Consider the following 20,266-nt stretch of genomic DNA (forward strand, 5'->3'; position numbering starts at 1 on the left):
GCATGCGCTGAAGCATGCGGTGGCCTTCGTCAGGGAATTGGAAATGAGAATTCGATAGATCTGGGATCCCCTCGGATCTAGAAGCTACGTAAACTTGGAACCACCAATCGAAGTGGTTCTTTGAGATGAAAAGTGACTATTTCAACCGGAAATATAGCTATTACAATTATCTTAAGAAAAGAACACAAATATGCCGGTGACAACTAAGTATTGTAGGTCAAAACGAGGCAACAACATGTACGTTGAGGTAGAGAACTCATATTCTAGTCTATTTCAGACACCTCAATATCCCCGACGAAAATGTTCTTGCCGCTGTGCTTTGCTTGATATTTGGCGGCAAAAAAGTGTGCCCTACGTTCCATTCGCATTTGAAGTCAGAATTGAGATGTAGCGCACAATATTGAATCGGATAAGCGATATTTTTCATCTCGTTTATTGAAATCCATTCCATTATAACCATGGAACGCCACCTGTTTGACGTTTCACAACTATAGGGGCACAGTAGGTACTTTAGGCACTCGTTCTTGATCTGTATTTGGAGGCTGACTGAGGTCGATGGGTGGCGTGTGACGATTTGGGGTTGAATGCCGATCCTTTCCATCAAGGTCACTTGTTTGTGGATTGGCATTGAGCAGTAAATTTGAGAGAAGGGATAAAGTAAACGTTGTAATTTGTCGTCCGTGATCGATTCGTCTCATGTTTCAAAGCCTCACGGGCGGGTAAACCCACTTTCGCTTAGAGGCTCTCTGGCGTCAGAAACAAAGCAGAAAAGAACAACCAGTATTATCTAAGGTTTCCGAGGGAGACGTACCGAAACTAATGATCCAAATTTGCTTCATAGGAATTCCACTCACGTGGTCCAATAAGTTTCCCTGGCGTCTGTCCCAAATGATACCAACAAGCCTGCTCCAAATACTTCTTTTTCCAAGGAACGAACGAACGAACAAGGGATGAGATTCATAACAATTGGCTTGGATGATCACTCAACCAACTCACAAGCCAGAGCAAATGGATGCTGCTTGACCACTCTTTGGAAACACGATCCCAATTCCACACAACTAATACATCATGGTTCCATCTTGTTCCTGTTGTTTGGACCTCAATCATGTTCCTCTTGTGTGATCCATCACGGTGGCTCAATGACTCTCCCGCCAAAACTTGAGATCTATGAGAAACATGGATTTGGCCTTAAAATTGACCTCCAGTGGGTACGAAAGCCGTAACTTTTCTTTTTTTTTTTGACGGTGGGATCCACCAAATGAGACGATGGGGAACGCGGAAAGTTCACTCGACAAACTCTCATTTTTCCCTCAAGAGTGCGTGTGTCAAAAGTTCACCGAGGGTCCCATAAAGTCGATCCTTGAAGAATTCCTAATGCACACGTTGTTTTTGACACTCTTCCATCCATCTCAGGTGATCCCACATCGATGAATGGATCGTATCTCTCTCTCTCTCAAGCCAATTGGACATGAGTGAGGTGCACCACAACAAAAGCCTGGATATTCAAATAGCTTTTTCATACATAACTCCCAAAAAGTCTTGCACATAACATATGCCAAAGGTGGGTCTCGAGCCTCGGTAACGTAAGTGGTCCTGATTCCCCAAATCTTGAGTACCTTGTAATAGGAACCTTTGGATCATTTTCCAGTGATCCCGGGCTTTGGGTGGGAGAGGATCCCTTTCAGTTCTATTTCACTTCCTGCCAATACGTGCAAGCAAGGTCTTTGGGATTAACACAACAATGTTGCCAACACGGGATCTCTCCTCTCTCCTTCTCCTCCATTTCCCCTCTTTCTCAACTTTTTTTTTCACTTTCTTTGATGTTGAATCTTGTTGGTGGTCGGGCTACGTACGTACGTACGTACGTACGTATGTGTGAGAGAGAGAATGTGTGCGCGTGTGTGTGTGTGTGTGTGTGTCCATGAGGTTTCTTTTTCTCTGTCTGTTCCAACCCTTAACAAGTTGAAATGGCATGTTCCAGTGGCAGAACAAGCACTAGGAGAACAGCCAATTTGCATAATTGGACGTCGACCCTCCGCGTACTTGTCTTAAGCCTTCCGAAAAGTGTGATGAAGGCCCCTCCTTGGACAGGGACAGACGCAGACACACGGAGACGGGAAAAAATCTTAAAAATCTCAGCCTCTTCAGATGCGAGAGCCCTTCGAGAATCCTAATGGTTCAAGTTGAGGGGTGGGGGGAGCTTAGAAATTCATTGCTGTCCCCAGATTCAACCGTTTCATGGCAAGGAAGAGGAGCCCGATAATTCTTGGAAAATATTTCTTCACCTGAGAGAGATTTCGGAGACTTGTATTGTACCACGTACAATGTGGAGGGAGCTTTGGCAAAACAAATCTACGGGTTTGAATGGCCATTCATTAAAGGGGTAAGCTGATTTAGTTTTGGGTAGCTTGAATCATACGTATAAAAGTTTTTTTGGGGGGGGGCACTATGAGTCGTTTTGTAATTGATAAAAAAATGGGAGGTGAAAGGGCGAGTTTTGATTGAAGTGAAAAACAGATTTCAAATCTTGTTCATAGTAGTTAAGTAAGCTTTCAGTTAGGACTGTCATCGCGTATACAGTCACCTTTTTAAGGAATGATGGATCATGATTTAAGTGTCATCTTGAAATATCGTCTTTTACCAAGAAAATAACAAAAAAACACGTCAATTAAAATTGCCCGTAAATGTGTTGTGTGTGTATGTTTCGACGTACTTACACTTTGGGTAAATGAGTTATCGATTTTTTTTTATGCGGACTTCCTTACCGCTACCGGGAATCCCAGCAGTTCAGTTCAGATTAGTTGTGATTTAACGACGCTTCATCCAGATTTGCACGGTTCACTCATGCAATCAGATTGGCTTAAAATTGCCATAAATATTCCATCAAACAGTTCAAAATTTGAGTGAGAAGGTCATTCAGAGGGCATAGACGATCTTGATTCTCCAGAATGAAGTTGTTTGCTCACTTTCTCTCTTTCTCTCTTTCAGTTTCATGGTGGTGTTTGTTGACCTTGGGATTTGGACCAACGACCATCCATAATCAATTTTCCCAGGAACCGTTCTAAAAACCTTCCTCATTTTTCAATCTCCGTTTCAAAAACATGTAAGATTTCCACGTCGGTCAGTCATCCACGCAAGAGGAGGACCTTCCATCAATTGGATTCGGCAGATTTTCATACACTCGTCCTTCAATGATTTTTGGACCATCATTTCGTGTGTGGTGAAGTCATCGGACTAGTAGGCCGAGTGAGAAGGTAACGGGTATGAATAATAGATGTTGTCTGCTAAAGACGAGGATTTCTCGTCATCTATGCGCGTGTGGGACGAAAGGGCATCGGTAGTTTTGCAGAAAAATGTTCCAAAACCGTATCACAAATCGATACCAACTTCTTCTTACACAAGGTTCTCATCTGATGGATGTCTACTGAAGACAGCGAGGATAAGCAATTTCTCTTGAAACATTACGGCGAAACAAAAAGACCCTCTCATGGGATCGACTGTGACCCATTTTTTCACATGATGACCATCATGTCATCGGGATGAGTATTGAGTGTGTTTCCTTCCCTCTACAAATAATCTTGAGAGACGGACTCAGTCCACCAGATCGCGTTGAAAGAGATCTTTAATCTCGTAGTGAAGGCCGTCCTCAGAATTGGAATGAGAAGCAAGTCGCTGTTCCCTTTTAACAAGTCCGTCCACCATTACGCAGAACCAACATCGTCATTATAGGGCACAATCTGTGCCCGTTGAACAATTCGGTGGAACCTCTTCTCCCTATTGTTTCAAATCTCCAAAGGCTATTCCGTGTCAAGACGGAGAGTGTGAACGAGCGTTCGTTCCAATGGTCGCCGTGAAACTTCATGGCCTTGAACGGCCTTCTTGTCATGGGCGTTGTTTCGCTATTGGGTGTCTGTCATTCCAGTGCCAGTAGTGGGGATACGTACTGCAGTTTATAGTACACTACAGTACTAGATAGGCAGTGAGTAGAGTAGTGGTAGTATGGTGAATTGGAGCGAAGGATCCTTGGGGAGGAGAACCATTTTGAAGCGAAGGCGAAAAAATAACACGAATTGGGACTCGTTAACAAGTTTTCCATCCCCAAAAGCTAAAAAGACGTCTTTTCTCGGACTTCAAATTGTCGTCGTGGATTGGGCTGGTTGGCTTCTATCTAACTTTGGCGCGTGTGGTTTGGTCAGTGGGGTCAGAAGAAACTTTTTTTCCGCCTTATCCACATGGGGTTTCTATTACCATTCCGAGACGGTTGAGAAAGCCTCTCTGTTCCACTATTTGGACCGCTGTCGATCGATAGGGAAATATTTGCAGGCCTGGTATGATCAAACTGATCTTTGAGTAATTGGCATGTTCATGGGCAATTCGGAGCGTCTCTCGATTATGGATGGGCTATACGAGCAATGCGGAGGAGACTTCTTCTTTGCGTGCCTCGTGTTCCCTATTGCTTTGAAGCGGTAAGGACCATTCTTTCAAAGATTGCTTTTTTCCTTGGAATTGGACCACTCCATCTTTTCTGGCCTTCAAGTTGAAATGCAGCTCGATGAAAGGAACGCATCATCGCATTCTGGATCTATGAGACTCTTGTGTGCCATATCTGTTCCCCCACACGTGGTTCCAGTACAACTGCATCCGACCCATTTATAAGGTTTTATGGCACGTAGAATGGGCCTTTTTCTTTCCAAGACAATTGACCAGTGGTAATTTGAACTTGAATGTGAATATTTTCCACAATACTCTAGGTATAGGATATCACTGCATTTATGTAGTGGATGAGGATGACGAATTTCAATGTTTTGTCGAGGGACATTCCGTTCTCTTAAACCCTTGATTGTCGATTTTCCTGGCGGGGGATTTCGTTTTCTGCTCGATAACGATGTCGTCTCGTAATTTTCCTGTCTCCTTGAGTTGAAGGCAGGATTTACGACAAAGAAAGCGCTTTGGTACACATTCATTCCTTTTCCCGAGCTCAAGCGCTGTCTGGAACGGGAAGAACGTGGTACAGCAGGGTACAGCAGGGTACTTTCTGAGCCAGAATCTGGCTTTGGTCGTTCTTTTCTGATTTTTCAAAAAGGCAAGCTTTTTGCTAAAGTGCACAATGAATAAAAGCCCATGGAACTGGAACTCTCTGCCAAAGTAGGACAAGATGGAACAAGGTCCTCATGTGCCACTACACCATCAACATCAAACAAATACCTCAAAAGCCACGGAACAAAGTGCAAACCTTTTTGTCACAAGAATATTCATTGCACAAAACACGGAGTGGCTGTCTCATAAATCATCAGGGGAAAGAGAAGGGGGGCGATAAGTCTTAATATACTGAATGAGTGGAACCTATGGTCAAGGTAGGTTCGTGTAATGTCAACAATATGAACATTCACCAGCGACAAACATGGTCGGTCATGGTGCTCTCAAGCATCGGGGTGGCTGAGTCAAGTAAAGGTCACAAGGTCAGAAGAGAGAGTGACATTGAATTATGCGTGCTAGTACGTTCCTTCTGGCTATGCTCATCGATCCAATGTGGATCTGAAAGGAGTCGGTTGAGGATTGAGATCTGGGAAATGTTCCAAGTCAGGACTCTGTCAGGTTAATTTATGCATATCAATCACTCGTCTGACATGCATTAGAAAACGACTCAGGGTTGACTTTTGATTTCTTGGCCGCTGATCTTTATTCCTCATTAGAGGCCGAACTTTCACTACTTTCTTAATCCAATCAAAAGCCCGAATTATGAGGACTTAGAGCTCGCCGCAGAACGCAAACCTCGAACAAAACTCATCGGGCGGAAATGCCAACCAGCCCTTGGAAAGAGCTGAATGAACAAACGTTGCCAAAAGAAACGACTCGAGGAGATATCCAATTGAGGTTTAAATTTCCGTGACACGCAAGAAAGCGATTGAGGATCATTCAGCCAATAAAATAACTGGCACGACCTCAAGATAATGTCAGCCTCGGATCCGATTGCATTTGTGTAAACATTTGATTCCATTGCCGGTCCCAAATTGAGGATAGAACTCAGGCTTTCGAGATTTTCCCGGCAAAACTAATAATGGCTGGAAATTGAGAGACTGCCAATGTTCCAACCAGCATCGGATTAGCAATTTTCAATATCACATCCAGAGTTTTGAGCCCTCCCCATGGTGCGTGTATTTGGTCGAGAGCAGATGGTATGATGATGCCGTTTGCTTGATGAGAAACATTGCCGTTGGCAATCGCACTAAAGAAAAACTATCGAACGAAGAAAAAGAAAAAGGAACCACAAAGTCGGAACCAAGAAGGAAAAGAAAAAAAACTTGAAAAACCCAATTTGAGCCAACAGAGAATGAAAGAACGCGAAGCCGACGAAGATTGTGGTGGAAACGACATTTCTATTTGCGATAATCGACACAAGAGCAAGCGTTTCATCGAAATTAGAACCCACCCATTGGAGCTTGATTGGGTTCTCTTCTCCTTTTTTGTCCGCAATGGGACGAACGAATGAAAGACCGACAGCACATTCTCAAGGATGCCAATCATGATCAGTGTTGCCAAGGGCAAGCACAGTGAATTTTCGGCATCCCCATGGACAGCTCCTAGCTGCATTTCAACGTAAATCGATAAGTACAAATGACCCATGGAACAGCTAGATCTTGTGTTGAGCCATGCCATTTCAACCCCCCGGGACTGGCAAGTTCTGCTCCTGAGCTCATGAAGGTTAATTGTGGACCACGTAAATGGATTGTCTCGGAAGAAGGCAAGAAAAAGGGTGAGGACGAGGTTGGTAAATGAGGCTCAATTTTGTCTTGCCGATGATTTAGAAGCTCTAGAAGAGACAAAGCGGCCTTTTGGCCCTGACGGGTGGACAAAAGCTGTCGTGTCAAAGCTCACTTTCCATGTAATTAGCTTTGTTGATGCAGTCCCAGCCAGGAAATACCAACCGCCGCCTCGCACTAGTCTCCTCAGGCAAGTAAGTAGTAAGTAAGTACTCGCCGTTATAACATATATCCAGGGTTCCATACTCGGGCTTGAGTGCTTCAAGATCGGTATCAGACCCACTACTACTACTACTACTACTACTACTACTACTACTACTACTACTACTACTACTACCACTACTACTACCACTACTACAACGTACTTTCACTCCCTCCTCGAGTCCCAAGAAAAGCTTATCAATCTTGTAATTATATGAAAAGTTCCAGTCTCACCCTTGGTGCTCGCTCAACTCAACATAACGTTATGCTGAGGGATGTTTGCACTTACTAGCGTTTAATGGACTATAAGTTTGGCACAATGGTCGTTATGTGACAAGTTTGGGACTGTCAATCTGGATTAGAAAGTGAGCTTGTGCCAGCCACTTGTTGTGAAGATTTTCTTTGGGGAACACACATATATTTTGTTCCTGATCAAAAAAACAGACACTCGCATGGCATGTTGTTACATTATGCACGGCCATAATGGAAGACATATCCCACCCTCTTTAGAATTTTTTTCTACCTCTACCCTGCATTATGTTCCTCGATCCATCCATCCAGTCGGCCTTTCAGTGCCTTCAGAAGGCAGTGATCCATTTCCCAATATTACTCTCTCTGTCTCTCCTGCATGTAGCTCATCCACCACCTTATCCATCATTATTTGCATCTAGACAAAGACGACTCCCCAGTCGTTGCTTTTGCCACTTTTCCCTACTCTACAAATGGAACACCTCGGTTCGTCATGTTTTTGTGAATGGGGGAAAGTGCGCCTTTATGGTGGTCCAAAACCGTTCCACGTGACGCATATCCGTTGCTTTGAAGATGGACACAAAACTTGCCGTTTATGTCAATCCAATGCATTTAAAGATTACACCATCTGAGCATGGATCTCGGGCGATCCAATTAGTTGTTGATTTTTGGTGGGATATGAACCAATTGGTATGGAACATGCCAAACATACTTGAGAATCTAAAGGTTCGGGGTCTCCGAGTCGTGGGTATCTTGTCATGGATCAGTCTCATTTTGGGGTGATGGATGATACAAAACAGACAATGAATAAAGATAGCAGACACCCAGGAGCTAAAGGAAAGTTCACCAGTTTTGGATAAGAGCACAGGAGACACCACCCAAACTGGACCTTGGGAAATGCATCGTCAATGAAGACATGGTCCACGGACTTGGAGGGGGATAGGGAAAGAGGCATGGCGGGAGAAAGTCTTCCCAGACAATGGAACTACGTAAAATCTCAGTCCATATTCGTCTTCTGTGTATGAACAGAGATCCAGCGAGTACTGTGCCCTCAAGAAATGCATTAGGACGACTGGGAAATATGAGCCTGTCATAATTTGGGACGGTGGAAGAACGAGATTTTTGGACTTGTTATAACCCATTCAAGCAATTTCAGCCATGAAGGCTTACCACAGACTTGCTTAGCCTCGTCATCAGTCTCTTAACAATGTGCTCACTGCTCATCCTTGAGAGTCATTGACAACTAATTGAAAATTGTTCAGTGGCCTTCTCTCAAACAAGGTCCTGCTGAATAATTCAGAATAATGATGTGGTAATTGACAGATTGGGTTTTTGAATTAAGGACTAATTAAACGGAGACAGCTTGGCCCGAGGTTTTGAAGCAAAAGTGCTTTCAGTCTCTTTCTAATTAGTCTTGATGATTAGGGCACGTTTCCACGGAGGCAGTAATAACCTTGATTTTACAATTTTAGGCTCGTCAAGGAAGACGTAGTCACCCTTTCAAGGTAAGCTGATCAGTCAGTCGAACGTACAGGATTAACTAGGCTTTTAGAAAATCCCATGATCTTGTTAAATCATCGCGCTATTTAAACTTCGTAATTAATGGCGACCTCAATTTACAATTACCTATCAATCATTCTCCCGGCAAGAAATATTCAAACGTGAATAAGCAAAAGCTTTTCAGACCACTTTAGAGACTTGTTTTGGCGGCCAAGAAGGCACCACCCAGGCCCTATAAGGAACGGGATAACCTTAAAAGGCCTGACAAAAGGTGATTAACCCAAGTTTAATAGGGTCTCGAGCCATTTAGTGCAACACTTGGGGAAGCCTGTTCCACCACGTGCAGGTTGGCCCTGGCAAATTTGCATTCCCATGGAGCCATCTAAGGTTCTTTCAAACTGTTTGCATGGACTAATTCGAGATACAATTGATTAAACTTGGATAGAAAACGGCTTCATTTTGGCTTTCCAGCTAAGCAAACGTCACCAGCAGAATTTTTAGAAGTTTTTTTTTCAATTGGTTACAATATTTTCATATTCTTTTTCAACGAGTCCCTGAGACGGTTAACTTTACATTTGTCTATTATTCGTGCAAACAAAAAAATACATTTCCTTGCAAACAGCCAATCGAAGCGTAATCTTTTTGTACGACATTAGGTCAATTTCGTATCTCTGAATCATACATGGCTTTGATTGAAAAATGTGGCAGGACCCAGATTTGCAACGACTCAAGCCCCTGACACATTATATAGAGGCATGGAAGTCGATTCTGAGCCTTGAACTGATTATGGAAAAAGGTTAATGTTTCCACGCCATTTTAAACTTGTTCCATTTTGGCCCTTAAGGTTTCACCACTTGATGTTATCGTTTTAAAAGTGACCCGGAAGTTGGAATAAGTGTTTTTTAGTTGCTCCGAAAATGTGCAATCTCATTTATCATCAGGATACAGAAGCACATTACGGAGTCTACAGTTTTTGTTTTCTTCAAAACATGAGAATCATAATATACTTCAAATCCCCATTAATGAGCGCATATTGAGGGCGTGATGATGAGCCATAAGACGTGTGTTGCTTTGTAAATGTATGTGCAAGGCTCGAAGATGAACGAAAAACCAAGCCAAAACATTATTCATGAATAAATTAAAGTGACAGATTTACTGCATACAACCTTCGGCTTTTTTGTCGGCTTTCCCGTGACGACAGCGTTGTTGGCCTTCAAGTTTGGTGAATAGGAAGTCTTCCAAGGGGAAATCAAGACAAATCGTGGTTTTGTTTTTGCCACCGGGATATCTGTCTAGTCAAATTGGGGTTAATATCTCGTCTACGTATTGTACACTTCGGCTAAAACACATGGTTCGGATTTGATTGGACTGAGCCCGCCTTGGTACAACAAAAAACGGGAAGTAGGACCTGGTGGAGCTCGGGATTCGGAATTGAGAATGGTTGGTTGGGGAATTTTACTAAACTAATGATCATTTTCCAAAGTGCACGTAAACTTCCCACTTCAAGTTTGCGACGAACCAACTTTTCAGACCCAAAGTTCCCGGCGAACGACTTTAGAAGACATTTCCTTCCCAATTTTGACTCTCCCGTCCTTTCAATCTCCTTCAAGAAGTTTGATAGCTTGTGTAGAGCAGGACAATTAGGAGCGGACCTGAACTTTGCCACCAATCGCTCCGAGAAATCATTGATTTTTCAAATTTCCAAGGCCAATCCTTTCCCCTTCTTTCCATCCAATATGAGATTTTTTTTGTGCGTTCCTTGGCCTTCCTTCCATAGTCTCATTGGGGCCCCATTTAAGCTCCAAAGAACGTGATCGAGAAGGCGAGCTACAGCGGTCTCTTTCTTTGTTCCAATGTGGCAAACTGGGAATGATCTGCTATTCCGGAAGGAGCGGAAGTCCGGCAGATTGCCCAGATCTCTTTGAATGGCCTTGTTTGCATTGACAAAGACCATGGATTGATAAGACAAGGCTGATGTGTTGGCTTTGGCTCTTGGTGCCAGCTTCTATTCGGAAGACTGGACGCCGCCCAAGGGCTCTCCAGAAGCATGGTAGCACTCGGTCGCAGATACTTTTGCGAATCATCTCGTCCACGAGGTCCAGCATATGTGAATATGGGCGTCGCTTGACAGCCTTTTCTTACTGGACGAGTACATATGGCACGTTCTAAGTAAGTAAGTACGTACGTAGAAGACGGAGGAGGAGGAGGGTGAGCAGCAAAAGAGCCCATGAAGTCGTTTGATGCCTTGTGGATAAGTTGCATGTGCGTAATGTATTTTCAAGGCCATCGCCAATCTACGAGTGAGTGTTCTCCTACGTACAAAAAAACAAACAGCCTGCTTGGCTTTCTTCATGACGGATGACGGAGAGCAACTATTTTCACTTTCGTGCGAGTGGGTGTGTACCCGTGAATATTAAAGAGACCGAATTAGGCCAATCTTAAGAAGATTGGATCGGATTAACTTTAATAATAGCCACTCAAAATATCCCAATGATTTTCACCTCAATTGTTCTCATAAAAGCAAATGCTCCCTCGTGGATTTGTGCCCCTGAATACTGTGTACGTAAAGCAATCAGTTATCATGCTGAATCATCTATGGCTAAATCGAGTAATTAAAGACATCTTTTTCAACCAGGATTTGAGGCATTTCTTGATCCGGGAACAAAATTAACAGAGCTACAGAGTCTACGAAATGAATAGTGCACTTGGAATAAAGGGAAGTATATACAAGCAAAGTCGTTTGACCTCAAAAAACCAGACCTTTCCAAGGAATAACTTTTCATGTTACTACTATTTGTTGTCTGTGGTACGCTCATGGCTCAGAAATTGATGATTAAACTTCACATCAACTAATGAAAGGAATCAACCAAATGTGTCAAAAAGTTCCCGCTACCAAACCAATATTTCAAGATCCCTTGGAGCTGTGCTAGGAAATGGCTTGTTCTTATCTGGGATGACATTGAAACCTCTTGATCACGACATGTTTCATGTTGATGGTAGTGGTCGTCCTGCTTCCAATCAGATGCAAATGAGCCTACCTGAAAGTGAATAAAGAGGAATCATTACAGCAACAAAGGGAACACAAAGATGACCACGAGCACACAAGAGAGAGAGAGAGAGAGAGAGAGAGAGAGAGAGAGAGAGAGAGAGTTCTCAAAGGAGAAAAGGGAACGAAAAGACCCGGAAGAGAAATCTGGATGACAAATGGGAACATGAAAGAACCTGGTGAGCTCGGTTGGTTTTTGTCCTGGGACAATCAAGGGGCTCCAGAGAAGATAAGGATTGGCTAAGAAGCGAAAAAATCCTTTCAAGCATAAATGAGGTGCACAATAATTGCGATGATGTCAAAAGAAACTCGCAAGCACAAATATGACACAATCTTCGTGCAATCACGAAAGGGGATGAATATTTTATTATTTTTGAATGTGTTGGTGCATGTCGCAGTTCCAGGGTCCAATGGGCATTCATTAACCCCATTTTTATTATTGGCAACATTATTGACTGCCTGGATTTGGCCTTGCTAAACTTGGCTTGGCACTTTTGGCCTATGCCAAACTTTTCTGTGTCTCTCACTTCTGTTATTGCTTTCGACTCGGGTCACCTCATTGGCAAGCCCAGGGATCGGGATCCAAGTCACTCCTACTCAATAGTAATCAAATCTGATCCATGGCAAATTTTGGACCACGAAATAACTCGATGAGGGAATCGTGAATTGGCCACCATTACGTGACAGGGTCTCATGCAGTCTCCTTTTGTAATCACAGGGTTGCCATGGAAGACGATTTTCGAAAAATCAATGACATTACCCGCCAGTGGTGTTTCCTATCAATGAGCGTACGAGTATGATTCCAGTGTACGCAAGTAATTACGTCATTGATGGTAGAAGAAATCGAACCCATTCGGCAACGCTGGTGCTTTCTGAAGGCTTTTTCCTGGAGTGGCATGAGGGCAAACAAGGCCACGACCAGGAACTTGGAAGTGCCGAGAGTGCAAAATAGACAATGGTCCTCAATGTGACAGAACAAAGGTCTTGTTAGAAGCATGATTATCTCTTGAACGTACCGTGAAGTCCCCTTGATGCCAAGATGTTTCGTGGTGAAACTAAAGTGTGCTCTTTTCACCCACTTATAGGATTGCGAATCATTCTCGCCAAGCCGGAGAGGACGATTTTTTGACAAACATGGCACATAAAAATACCCTCCATGAGGAGTGGGAGCCAAATGTCCCCTTTTCCAAAGCAAAGAGGCCTTTTGGGGACCATTTTATCACAGCCAGGCACAAGGGAAGAGTCATATCATAAAAATGTTGGAACATGAAGAATAAGAGAAACAGGAGACCTTCAGTGAGCCATGGGACATGAAACATCGGCAGCTAAGAGAAATGGCGATTTTACAAGCAACATATCTGGGCATGATAAATGTCTCTGAATTTCGTTTTCCTCTTTCCCTTTAGACCCAGCGAGAAAGGAGGAGAAAGAGTCAAGGCATGTTATCTTTTAGAGTAAAAAAATGGAACCATTGGGTTTGTGAAATGAATTCAAGAGATAAACAAGAACGCTCAACTCAAGCGAGCCAAATAGAAGAAATGGAATCACGTCTTTCAGACCTTCAAAACAAAAAAGGAGCTCCCATAACATCATAAATTATATGTTGGAAAAAGATGCATCCTGTGATGTGTATTATGATGCAAATTAAGTTGTAATACATACTCGATATTGAAAAAGCTGACATTGCCTACTAATACTTACAACCAAATCCACCAATAGAAAATTAGAATCCACTTTAAACTGGACATTCATTGTAACAAAATATTGCCTTGAAAATGTAAAATAAAGTATTGGTGGTCTTTTCCAAGTACCAAAATCAATCATCGGCCAAGTAAAGCCAGAACTTGAACTCCATGGACCAACAAATAGGAACACTTAATTTCTCGCCAACTAGTCTGGAGTTGGTTACTCCTGAGTTCCAGTTACACATTTGACACGCGTGTCCCTTGACGGGCATAATTGTCGCAAAAACAGGCATGCATGCAGAATGGAATGCCCCGATCAGATACGCAAATGCCAGTCCCATTGAGCATTCAAGTTCCGTGGTGGCGAAAGTAATATTTGCTACCATTTGAGCGCGCGTTGTCAGAAAATGTCTCGGAAAGTCTAATCTGAATAAATGAACAAAGAATCCCGTTTCAGGCTGCTCAGGCTTGGAAGTCTTGGAGCCCGGGGTGGGGTCCCACGAATGTGGAGAAATGAACCACTTGAGTTGTTTTGGGGCATCTCGAAAAAAACCGAAACCCACATTTTTGCCCAATGGTCCATCTCGAAGTGGGTCTCGGCATTAATTCTGTGTAATTTGATTTCTGATTTATCCGCATGGAGAAGAAGCAATGCAAGCTTTTCTTGTGTGCCCATGTTCATACCATGATGGGTTCCAAGTGGAGTGGTTCCACAATTAGGATAAACTCGCCATATTTAGAAACCCGAGACTGACTCGTTGGTGTGCCAACTGAAACCGCATTCATGAACAAAGGGAAACTTCATTTTGAAAATTTAAATGCAAACTGAGGGAATAGGAGAAGGAACCGAACATTCTTGATGTAATTCCAAGACTTAAGGAACTTGAAGTAACCGAAGTGGAACACCCACTTTCTCTTAATTAAGCTGTAAAGTGAGATTTTTCTTCCCTTCAAGGCAACCAAGTGGTCTCGAAGTGAGAACACTTGGACCAGGGGCGCCGCCAACTTGGTTGCCTCGCTTTCGACAAATCGAAGGAATCCGAGGCAATCAAAAATCCCAAGACAATAAACCACGTGTCGTATGATGATGGGAACGCTTTTTGAATTGCAAGGCTCGACTAGTCCCAAGGGAAAGGGGACACATGAGGACCCTGAGATTTCATGGCCCCTCATTGTAATTATGAAGACATCGAGACTTTCTGTGGAACTTCTCACGATTCTACTCAAAAACTACCGCTTAAGTGTCACTTTTGCGGGAAAATATTTGTGGATCCACGCATCCATCAACAATCCAACATGCTTCTGGTGACAAGAGCTTTCTCCCAATCGCTTTTCGAATCAAACGTGAGGAAGAAGTGCAACCCCAATAAATAGTGTTCCAAAGGCGGTTCCACTTGACCTCCTGAGCCTCGAATGCTTTTACCTTACATGAGGGTTGTGAACTCAAGTAAGCAGAGCGTAAAAGTGTCCCAGGACATCGTTCGAAGAAATGGAGTGTTCTATCTTTGCCATCCAAACAAATTCCAGTTTTATGACCAGTCTCTTTGAGACATAAAACAATTCTGCCACTAACTCTTTGCCACGCTTCGCCTCTAGTCTCGTTGTCCTCGCTTTGAGAGTCTGGAATCATAGAGATAGTGGCCTCGAAACGGGTCCTTTATTACAGAATGACTTACTACCCTGCATTTCACACACAAAAGATTCTGTCTGGCGGATCCACGATTGATCAACTCTGATTAGATCTCGTTTCGAACACAAAACATAATGGAACCAATATTGACGAAATCTTCATGTTCCTGAATTTGTTGGATCCATTGCCATTTTCTGACAAGAGTATACGTGTGTGTGTGTATGTGTGGTGTGTATATGTCTAGTATGCTCTCTCTCACTCTCAAGAGTGAAAGAATGGAATGAGGGAAAGAAAGAAAGAAAGGGTCGAGCTATTATTTCAAAGCCAAGTAAGTGTGGAACTCTGACTGCAGACCCTCGAAATCAAGGTGGAGCTTGAGCCCTGAACCGTATATGCATACTTGCTTCGTGTTCCAAGCAGTACTGAAATGGCTCAGTGAAGCACATCTTCCATCGAGGTTTTCAACCAATGACTGTACAAAGTTTGCGAGAACACTACTACTCTATTGTGGTATGTGGTGAAAGTGAGAAGTTGAATCGACCTCCAAATTTATGGACCCAACTCCACAAAAGGGGATATTTGTTCCCATCCAAAGGTCTGTATACGATCTGTGATATTGCAAATCTGGTGCTCTCATGCGCCCATACGTCAGTGTTCTTGGACCCGCGTTTTTGTTCCCCACTTCAAGGCCAACTTGAGGTTAAACGTGGGAGCCAGTCAATGAGACGAAAATTGAGCCAAGCTCCCTCCAGATCACGATGCAAGAGCCACCCAGTGACCTATTGTTCAGAACAGGAAATGGATTTCAAGACGAAGGCCAAGAAGGAATAGAAAAAAACCAACCAACAAAACCACCATCCACAGCAAAGCAAACTAAAAGAATAAGATCACTCTTTCTTTCGAGTTTCTTTACTCTCATTGTGCACGTTGTACAGGGTGGATCACGGAGGCCATATGCGATACTCAGTGGGTTAAAGAGAATTCGTGTCGTTCGGGATTCTCGGATGGTCCCAATAATACTAAAGATAAAATAAGATCCCAAGCGAGAGGAGGATGGTGATTCAAAATCTTCACTCAGAATTGCGCACTCGTTTCTCCGAGGGCTTCATCACCCTGTTGGCCTGGAAAGAGGTCCACATGGAACAAGACCAGAAGAAAATAAACGATTTGATCGAAATGTCGGGAAGGGTTGAGAGCTCAAACGCTTGGTGAAGTAGATGGCGAATGCGCTACATTGGAACAGGAATCGAGGATTGGAATTATCTCGTGGGTGGACTAGATTGTTGTCCGGTCAGCATGAATGTGCTCCATCACGACATTCAACCTGAAGACCAACAACGAGAGCGAGACCGTAGAAAAGACAGTGCCGAGATGCCTTTTTCATCTAACAAGGTAAAACGTCCGATGGGTAATCAAATATGCAGACAAAGTAATTACAACGAGTAGGAACAAGTCCTCCACGTCGTATTTTGAGGCCATATCTAGGAATGACTGGAATTAGTTGGGATTCAACAGACTCCCCAGAGTGTCATAGATCCCGAATCCTGTCCAATTTACATGCAATTCCAAACTCATCTCCTCATGAAATTGAGATTATAACCTTGGTTGTTCATGCTTGTTAGATAATTATCTTTCCCACCAAGGAAAAAAACCATTCTCAAAGCAATGTGGCGCTATTGAAGTTATCTTATCGAGGTACAATACAAGAGGATAGGCACGTGTAGTGTAATCCTGTGTGTCCTTGGAAAATAGGACTTGAGGGAAAAGAGAGAAATAAAGTTCCTCACTTCAGTCGTGGAAATTGGGAAGTTTGGTTTTGAGATGACGGTTGGAATTTTTTTCCTGCCCTCAATTTTTTGCCAAGGTCCAAAAAAGGAAACCTGTCAAAACTGTACCATCACTCAAATATGGTTCCATGCCCCATAGCCAAAACATATTTCAAAGAGAGGGAAAAGGAGAGATAGAGATCATTTTTGAAAGGAAACTGTCTCGAAAATCTCTGGATACGGCGAGGAAAGGGATACGGCTCCAGGAATGGTCCAATCCTGAAGGAACTATCCCTCGGAATTGCCACTTCTCTGGAACGAGTCAGCAATTTGACTTGAAAAAAAAGATGATGATGTGCCACTGTACCTCTATGTGTTGTCTGCATGAAGAACCCGGGACGAACTGACTCCATGGAAGCCAAGATGTCGTTGGGATGTCCACCACTTTGAAATGTCTTTACTTCCAAGATTTGCGGGGAGGGCTCCAAAAAGGCAGATTGTTCCCCGTGAATAGGGGCACTTGAGCCCAGAGCTCCTCGCCCACAACCACAGCAAATCATGGACAACAAAAATGCACATAACCACAAGAGCCCTTGGTCCCCGTTGTGCCTTCTCATTAGGGCCTTGTCCGACGTGAGGGTCATTGTGGTTTTGGCACTCAAGAGTCTTCTCGATGTTCCTCGTACCAGGAGACCGGAAAAGCGAATGTCACACACGCTTCGTTCGTCAAGAAGTTTCCCTTTCAGAGAGAATGAAATCCTCCTGGGAGTAATAATCCCCTTAAGATTTGAAATGAAGGAGAGTCTACGTGGGACAGGAACAATGGAGAAGGGTGTAGGGGGGGAAGGTCGTCTTGGAAGAAGCGAGGTTGAACCAATCTCATAAGTTCCACAATCTAGGCGGTTCTATATCAGTCTGACACTCTCTATCCACTCTTCCGTAGAGGGCTGGGGGAAAACCGGGTGAGCTGGATGACAAAAGTTAATTGTTTAGATAAGGGCCTAGGGCTGCTGATCCTCCTGCTGCCTTCTCCTCATGCGACATGGCGCTGTTTAGATAAGGGCCTAGGGCTGCTGATCCTCCTGCTGCCTTCTCCTCATGCGACATGGCGCCTTGTGATTTCTTCGAGAACTTGAATTGAAATTGGCGGCAGGCGAAATTGGTCCCTGCAAAAAAGTACTCTTGACGGCATTCAAGACAAACGAGTAATGATGATGATGATGATGACGGTGATGGTAGATAGAGGGAGTGCCCGGATCGTGTGGCCTATCTTGCTGTCTTGTGTTCTTGTCCTCCTTCAGCTCTCAAGGAACACATAAAAGGTGCCACAAAAGAGAATTGGTTCGATGAAGTATATGGATAGGCTCCTCCAATGTGACTTTGACTGGTGGTTTGGTGAGTCGAGCGACTCGTAATGGGTATTGCCCAGACTAACACACTTTTTCTCCACTTATTACTGTATGGGCGACATCTTCTCAAGAGAGACCTGCCACGCAATCTTATCTCAAAACCAAACTGCAGATGGAAATGAGCCAGCTCACAAAAGAAGAAAGAAGATCACTCAAGCATGAGGCTGTCAGGATGAAGTCGAACTAGTTTTCCGAAGGTCCTGATCGTTTGGGGCCGAGACTTAGCCTTCGGTAGACCGCATCCACTTCATGGTGCGCACTCAAACCACTAATTCAGAATTGCTTTTACCTTGTGTGTACCATCAATCCAGTGAGGAACCGTTCCCAACCAGGCTCAAGTGGTGACTGTCAACAATCTTTCTCGGATTTTCGCCGACATTTCCCACTCACTCCGGGGTCTCATCCTTAAAGAATGGGATCCACTGGTGAAGAGAAGATCCGAAACGCGTTCTCCGAGTCCCAAAATCTCGAAACAGAAAACATGGAACATGGGAACAGTGAACCATGCCCTCGACGAAGGCGCTCCTTTGAGGAAAACGACCAAGTCACCTCAAGACCAATCCAAGGGCCGCGCACCCGGCGTAGGTTTCGAACGGTGGAGGCGATTCTTTTTCCGCGCGCACGCGCCCGTTTCAAATGTCTTGGCGCCAAATTCTTTTTGTGCCAAAGGAGCGCCAGCTGAGGAAGTGAGAACGAAATGAAACTGTCTTGAAGGACTTTTTTCTTCTTGTTGAGAATGGGACAAGTTGAATTGAGAACTTGGGGACAAGCAACCTCACACTCTTGTGTGGGCTCTCAGAAAGAAGGGCCTCTTTTCTTTTCAAAATGAGACATTCCTTAAGCGTATTTTGTGAACAAGTAAGTTGATTACATCCCGCGAACACGTTCAATATGATTTAATCCATTTAATAAAGCACTTTTTTTCTGGGAACCAATGAAGTTTCGCATGAAAACGATGCATTCCAAGCTATTTCATCCTGAAGCGGAATCAGGTTTGAGCATTCGAGGCTTCTTCAATTTTGTCTCTTCAGGCAATCAGGGTCGCTTGTCAGGCATTTCAGGTTGACAAATGATTCGAAACTTTTCAGACCTTGCCTCTCTACGCACCTTTTAAGAGCTTGTTCTCATAACCACTGAATTGGAAACCTAATTAAAACCAATCCAAGCAGGGGCTCAAGATTCCCAAGATGAGGAGAATGTCTTTGAATCGCCTTACGCTCCAAAAGAGTCGTGGATCATAAAATTGTGATTCTTACCAATAGAGATTTCCGACATGATTTTAAATTGAATTCCACATTTGGCAACGGCAAAAAGGGAGATCTGATCCCACACGATTCCCTTCCCCCCTGAAAAGGAATATGCAGTATGATCGTAAAGTTCCTGCCTCCTGATATCACGTATATTGTTCGCGAACGCCATAACCGATTTGTCCTATCTGGTTAGATTTGTAATTGTCCTTTTGTTTCACAATTTATGGAAGTTTAGAAAAAAACCGAAGCCATTGTGAGCTGGATGTTGTGGTGCTTGTTATCGATCATAAATTTTGTTGACGATTTTACTGGGTAGAAAATATCATTGAAATCAATATCTAGGGACTGCCAGTTCCATAAGTCTTCTTTCTTGTAATATCGTTGAACTTGGGCTTTCACCAATTACTCATTGGTTTTGGTTTTCTCATACACCTACGAAGTAAATTTCTGATGAAGATTAAATGGTCGTCCTTTCAATCTCAACTAGAAATGGCCTAGACTGAATTAGAAATGATCAACTTGACCTGAAATCAACGCTTAGTTGTTGTGGAGACTCGCGCACACCTTTGAAGACGACAATCTTTATTTTACATTTGCTAGGAAATACTACTCTCTGAAGGACAAAATGGCTTGCGGCTCGAGGGGCAAGGATTTCATGGTCACAGTGGAGAAACTACACCACCAAAAGGGGGAATTTTCTTAAGAGAATCTCGGTTCAATTCAATGATAACTCAACACATGGAAGAACTTAACATTGGAAAACTTTGGC

At 43.5% G+C, this 20,266-nt stretch overlaps 1 protein-coding gene across 2 annotated transcripts in view; it reads right to left on the reverse strand.

Annotated features, from left to right (window-relative positions):
• The window catches only part of LOC131883821 (nephrin-like), a 37,792-nt gene extending 19,911 nt beyond the window's left edge, over positions 1 to 17,881 (reverse strand). For both annotated transcript variants that reach the window (XM_059231403.1, XM_059231402.1), the window contains exon 1: positions 17,206 to 17,881. In XM_059231403.1, the coding sequence (XP_059087386.1) occupies positions 17,206 to 17,482 (277 nt within the window). In that variant the 5' untranslated portion in view covers positions 17,483 to 17,881. The remainder of the gene's footprint in view (positions 1 to 17,205) is intronic.
• Positions 17,882 to 20,266: the final 2,385 nt, after the last annotated feature.

Source organism: Tigriopus californicus, chromosome 7 (assembly GCF_007210705.1).
Source record: "Tigriopus californicus strain San Diego chromosome 7, Tcal_SD_v2.1, whole genome shotgun sequence".
Taxonomy (NCBI): Eukaryota; Metazoa; Arthropoda; class Copepoda; order Harpacticoida; family Harpacticidae; genus Tigriopus; species Tigriopus californicus.